Below are 6,607 nucleotides of genomic sequence, written 5' to 3' on the forward strand. Positions count from 1 at the left end.
GCCCCGCACGAGCAGGTGTCCCCGGGGGCGGGGGCGAGTGCGCGAGTCCCGGGGAGGGTGGAGGGAGGGGAGTGGCCATGAAAGGGGAGGGTGCTCTGGGGTAGAATAGGTGTGTGCACGCGGGTAGTACGAGAGTGAAGAGGACCAGTTGTGGAGGATAGAAGGTGAGTGATCAAAGGACGCTGGTGCACCGGGAAGGGAGAGGCTTGTGCAAAAGGTGAGTGTGAAAAGAGTCTTAAGAAGAATGTGAGCCAAGGGAATATGTGAGGACCTGAGTGAGCAAGGGATGCATTCAAATTTAAACCCTTTGTATATGTGCATGATTTGGGATTATGGAAGGGAGGTGGGTGTGTAAGGAATTGAATCAGATTGTCTGATGATCATGATGGTAATGTGCGAAGAAAGTGCGTGAACAAGGGAATGCTAAAGAAATGAGTGTCTTTCCTGGTACTCTTCTGCTCTTATCATCACTATGATCAAGTGAGCATAACACACACACACACACACACACACACACACACACACACACACAGAGTCTTTGCTTTTATGAGGGCCTTGGCTCTAAGAAACAGTAAGGCCCCCTCATCACATTTTCTCTGTGTTACACTTGTTCTTCTCTCCTTCCCTTTTGGAAGATGAGGGAAAAGGGATTCCAGAGAGCCCACTGGGTCAAACACACTGGGAAGAAAAAATAATTAGTAGAAAGGTAATTAACAAGAGAAGACATGAGATGGAGCTGAGGACCAACCAGAAAACTAAGCCTCAATAGAAAAGTACAGATGAGAAATGATAAGAAGCATTCAAATGTTTTGGGTGGGTGGATGGATGAATGAATTAGGAAAAGAAACAGGGACTCAAGTAGATACAGAGGATGGCTTCTGTTCTGAAGACAGCTGTGGAGACTTCTGTGCAAGATGAGGCTGATATAGGAACTGTTGGTACAGGGAGTTTGACAAAGCCATAGACACTTAGCTTTCCAGGTTTATAAACCTTGCCAAGGTAGCCAGTGAAGCATTCATTTCACAAGCTCCTTAGCCAGTTCAGGCCTTGAGGGTTTTGTGCTAGCTGTTTTGTACCAGCTACCTTTGCCAGCAAGGGTTCAGAGCCACAAGTAACAGAATGGAAAGGAGGAGAGCTGTTCAGACATGTCTTCCATTTTGCCCCAAAGCTAGGTTTTTTAATTAATCTTTCAGGTCCAAATTATTACCTTCTCTGCCAGATGGTTAAGGAAGATAGGAGTTAGGATGGAAAAGGTGACCTAGAGAAGGGTAATAAAGGTGTTTCAGATTTTATGCCATTTATGACAAAAGAAACACTGGTCCCTTCCTCCTCCCACCTCATCCCCTCAAGGGCTGGAAGATAAAGAAGTAGAAGACAGTAAAACCAAGGAAAGCAGAGAAGCCTACTGATTTACAGAGATATTTGAGCAGAAGCCAATTGGGAAAGACTGCCTTCAGGGCAGGGGCAAGGGTTAAGAAAGCTGCATTATAGGGCCAGGGGGAAGCACAGTGACCCTAAATGAGTCAGCAGGTTTGCACAAGGGCATAAATCATCAGCATGCTCTGTGATGACCGAGGTGAACATAAAGAGGTAACTTCCTCGCACCTGCACAGTCCTTTATCTGTCCTATCTCACATTCATATGACAGTCTAAAAAACTGTACAGGCCAAGCATTGTTATCTTTTATCAAGCAATAACTAACTTCTCTGTCAGTGGCATCTGGTTTCTAACCCCTCCAAGTAGTGAGGTTTGGAAGAATGAGGTGAGGTGGTCATTACCTTGATTTCTTTTGGAAGTGACTCTATTGCATTATTGTCATCCAATCTACCATCTATCTATTTTTTTAGTCAGTTTTGCTCTCAAGTGGTCATTATCTAGTCCCTATTTTAGTAGCAATCAAGAAATTAAAAAAAAAATTCACTGGGGAAAGCTGCTGCCAAGGACCTCTCCAAAGTTCTGGAGAGCAAGGATGCCAATGTAAAGACTAAGGTTCATCTACCCAAGATATTTTCAATTGCTTTTTATTCATCTGAAAGTTGAACAGTGACTAAGGATGACAGAAGAGAAATTGATGTATTTGAATTGTGATAATAGTGAAGAGAAGATACCATGGATTGCCAAAAGAATAAACAAATCTGCCTTGAAGGAAGTGCAACCAGAGTGCTCCTTAGAAGCAAGGATAATGGGCATGCTGTCAGGAGAGACAGGTCTTGGAGAAAGGTATCATGCTGGGGAAAGTAATGAAAGAGGGAAAGATGCTCAACAAGATAGACACAGTGACTACTACAATGGGTTTGAGCAGCACAGAGATCATGAGCATGGCTCAGGATAGGGCAAGTTTCAGATCTTTTGTTCATAGGGTCTCTATGAGTCATAGTCAGCTTGATAGTACCTAATAACATACGACCATAGCGAAGGCTATATAGTTATAAATAGCTGTATCACTACTATAAAAGACTTAATAGCGAAGACACACAGACACAAAAGCTTGGAAGCTTAGTAAAAATTTATTGAATGAATGAGTGAAAGAAGCAAAGATGCAAATGAGGATTTCCTTTTCCTACTGCAAAAGTGCACAAAGACGACACCCTCCTTCATTTTTGACCTCTCCTCTGCATGGAGTGACCGAAAATCGGACGATAGATACACTTGGGTTGGGTCTTCTGCCCAAAGTCGGGATCTGGGTGGCCTAGGTTGCCATGGCACCGCCTCCGGGTACACCCTTTCTCGCCTGCCTTAGATCACTCAGGGTTAAGGCAGTCAGTCACGTGCCTCGCTTGTAACCACACCTCTGCTCCTCCGAGCAATGTCAAGCGGTCACGTGTGATAGCAACAGATCACGTGGCTGCTGCCGCCCCTTTGCCTCCGCCGGCCGCTCCCTTCTGAAAGCCGGTCAGGCAGCTCCTCTGCGCATGGGCAGCAGGCCACGTGCCCGAACGTACGGCGTGCCCCGCCCACCCGGTTTCCGCGCGCCTCTTTGGCAGCTGGTCACATGGTGAGGGTGGGGGTGAGGGGGCGCTCTAGCTTGTGACCTGTGTCTATGGTCTGGCCCAGCACGTCCAGCTGCTCGGGTGCATGGCACCTCGGAACTCCGCTCCGTGGCGCCGATAACGGGCTGCCGCCGCAGCTCCTAGCCCGGGGCGAGGTAAGTGCAGCCATTTCCCTGGAGTCCCCGCCCCCACGACTCCCCACGCGTTTATTTCGCGGGTTGTAGAAGAATGTTGTGATGCAGCCTTTGTGATCACGGAGAGTTATCATTTTAGAGACTTAGGTGTGGGATCTTTGGTGTAGGAGTTGTCTTGATTGGGTTTTCCCTATGCAGGGAGCGATGGACCCAAAAGCAGAGGCATATTTTTTTTTTGTTCCAGAGCCTCACGTGGCTGGAGGTGTTGGTCATTGTTACCTGAGGGAATGGCCCTTGGGAGAGAGGGTGGCACATTGTTATCTTTGTTAGAACTTTGTGGGTCTTTCTTTGTTGCTGCAGACTTTAGAATCTTAACTCTTGAAGGAGATTTTGATGCTAAAAGTTTCTTTTCCAATTCAGGCTTTCCCTGATTTGAGAATGGCCACCTCTCGCTATGAGCCAGTGGCGGAGATCGGTGTCGGTGCCTATGGGACAGTGTATAAGGCCCGTGATCCCAACAGTGGCCACTTTGTGGCCCTCAAGAGCGTGAGAGTCCCCAACGGAGAAGGTACTGGAGGGGGCCTTCCTGTCAGCACAGTTCGTGAAGTGGCCTTATTGAGACGGCTGGAGGCTTTTGAGCATCCTAATGTTGTCCGGTGAGAAGATGTGGAGGGTTGGAAGTGGGTGGTGACAGGGAAAAGACAACCTATAAGTGGGGAGTCGCGGTCAGGAGAGAACGGGACTTGAGAAAACAAAGGGGAAGCCATGTTGGGTCAAAGGTGAATGACCAGTGAATGATCATTTGTCCTGGCCAGGCTGATGGATGTCTGTGCTACAGCCCGAACTGACCGGGAAACCAAGGTGACTCTGGTGTTTGAACATGTGGATCAAGATCTAAGGACCTATCTAGAGAAAGCACCCCCACCAGGCTTGCCAGTGGATACCATCAAAGTGAGTGGAAGGGCACAAAGAATGATGTGGATTGGGGCCTTGTGCTAGCACCTGTGGGAGTCTGAAGTATGGTTCCTAGTTTCTGGTGTCTCTCTACCTCCAGGATCTTATGTGCCAGTTTCTCAGAGGCCTTGATTTCCTTCATGCCAATTGCATCGTTCATCGGGACCTGAAGCCAGAGAACATTCTGGTGACAGGTAGTGGGACAGTCAAGCTGGCTGACTTTGGCCTGGCCAGAATCTACAGCTACCAAATGGCTCTTACACCTGTGGTCAGTATAAAGTTGGTAACCAAAATGGATTCAGGTTGGGTTAGGGGAGTGAATGGCCATAATGATTAAGGCATCACTTTTGCTCTATGGTAACCTCAAGGGTCTTGTTCTGTTATTCTTGTCTCCTTTAGGTAGTTACACTTTGGTACCGAGCTCCTGAAGTTCTTCTCCAATCTACGTATGCAACTCCTGTGGACATGTGGAGTGTTGGCTGTATCTTTGCAGAGATGTTTCGTCGGAAGTAAGGAAACCAAGTTCCGGAAACCATCTTGAGTTTTCCTAAATCTCATTATTTATAAACCATAGTTTTCATTACTGACTGAAAAGGCTTGAAGTTTGACACTGACTATCCTTTCATTGTCCACACCTTGTTTTCACTCATAGAAGATTAGTTGGTGGCATAGAGGGTTAAGAGTTGGGCTGCTAACGTATAGATGAGAAATGTTCAGGAGTGAATGGAACTTAAAGAAACTAAGAGGAGGCCATCTTGGGTCAAAGGGCAAATGAACAGTGTGACTTATCATTTGTCCTGGCCAGGCTGATGAATGTCTGTGCCACAGCCTGAACTGACCAGGAAACCAAAATGACTTTGGTGGGAGAAACCTATCAGCTGGAAGAAAGATAGCTGGGGTCTGTTTCTGTTCAGATTTATAGCCTCAGACACTGTGTGGGGCACTTCTACCTCATCCTAGTATAGTTTTGCTTTGAATGGGACTTGACAGCAATTAAGTTCTTTTTTAAATAGTAATTGTTCTATTGCTTTGTCTTTAAAAATGATTGTTACTTTGTGCTCCTTTTCCCCTCAGGCCTCTCTTCTGTGGAAACTCTGAAGCTGACCAGTTAAGCAAGATTTTTGAGTGAGTGACCAGTGAGGGTGGGGGTGGTTTTCCTTTCTGAATCTCCTTTATGCTCACTCTTAGAATGGCAACTAGCTTTGCTCCTGGGGACGGGGGCTTTGAGGGATGCTTTTAGTAATTTTTTCTGGTTCCCCATAGTCTCATCGGGCTGCCCCCAGAGGAAGACTGGCCCCAAGATGTGTCTCTGCCCAGAGCTGCCTTTTCTTCCGGAGGGCCACGCCCAGTGCAGTCCGTAGTGCCCGAGGTGGAGGAGTCTGGAGCACAGCTGCTGCTGGTACTAACTGCAGGCATGGGGCGAGATTTGGGATGGAAAATGGGAGCACATAAAGCCATCATGGTCCCTAATACTGTATTTTATTGGATGGGCTGTAATAATATTTATCGCTGTATTGTCAGGTGTGGACAGGAGTCTTTTTCCTTGATTATTGATCTTTGTCTCTCTCTTCAGGAAATGCTGACTTTTAACCCACATAAGCGAATTTCTGCCTTCCAAGCCCTGCAGCATTCTTACCTACAAAAAGGTGAAGATAATCCAGAGTGAGCAGTGGAGTAGCTGGAATAGGACCAAGCCAAGGAGGAGAAGCTATCATTTTCTGTCTTTGGACGTTTGAGTGGAGAAACCTTACTCTCCATTGATAAGGCAATCTCTAGCCTCTGCCTTCATGCTGAGGCTTTGGAAATCCTTCCCCTCAACTTTTTACAGAGAATATTTTGCTGCCTTAATGATGTCCTCCTGCCCTTCTTTTTGAGGCATATTCTTTCCCCCCATCTCCCTACACTAAGGGGTATGCCTGTCTTCCCTTCTGTGACATTGGGTTCCTTTTTTATACAGGGGAAAAAACAAAACAAAGAAATGTGGTCTTTTTTTTAATGTTTCTTTCGCTGATTGGCTTTGCCATTGGGGGATTTGGAAAGAACTTGCTGAACCTTAAAAACTTCTTTAAATCGTAGGACCTAGGCAGCTGATGGAACTTTCTGGATGACAGAGAAAAGAAAGGAATGTCACTTCTTTGAATACAGGATAAAATTACTTTTTTATTTTTATTTCCTCAGAACTACCTCAGACCGAGTCCTGCTGATAATAAGAATTCTTGGTGGTTTTCTTTATTCTTGATTTACCTTTGGAGTCAGGTCAGGATATGCTGAAGTGGTCCATCATGTGACTAGGAATGGGGAGGAAAGGCAGGGATGACTCCAGCCCCATACAGTGCGCTCCTACGAGTTTCCCAAATCCCTTCTGGGTGAAGTAGGTTTTTTTCTTACAATCTTGCTTTCACCAAAGCATGCCAAGGCTTGAAGCTTAGCTGTTCAACCAGCTCTTTTAGGGAATGTTGCAAAGGATCTTTTCCCTTTTTTCAATAAAGGCTACAGACCCTAAGTTTTCCCTAAGGGAGTAATAAAAAA

The 6,607-nt window shown here is 46.2% G+C and overlaps 1 protein-coding gene across 1 annotated transcript; it reads left to right on the top strand.

Moving 5' to 3' along the window:
- Positions 1-2,952: 2,952 nt before the first annotated feature.
- On the top strand, positions 2,953-5,808 carry CDK4 (cyclin-dependent kinase 4). Its single transcript, XM_006897563.1, has 8 exons — positions 2,953-3,145; positions 3,545-3,780; positions 3,940-4,075; positions 4,179-4,346; positions 4,478-4,587; positions 5,153-5,203; positions 5,342-5,477; positions 5,652-5,808. The coding sequence occupies exons 1-8, from the start codon at positions 3,041-3,043 to the stop codon at positions 5,742-5,744; spliced, it is 1,035 nt and encodes a 344-aa protein (XP_006897625.1). The 5' UTR covers positions 2,953-3,040; the 3' UTR covers positions 5,745-5,808.
- Positions 5,809-6,607: the final 799 nt, after the last annotated feature.

This window comes from Elephantulus edwardii, unplaced genomic scaffold (assembly GCF_000299155.1).
Source record: "Elephantulus edwardii isolate Elephantulus edwardi_28Jun2011 unplaced genomic scaffold, EleEdw1.0 scaffold00212, whole genome shotgun sequence".
NCBI lineage: Eukaryota > Metazoa > Chordata > Mammalia > Macroscelidea > Macroscelididae > Elephantulus > Elephantulus edwardii.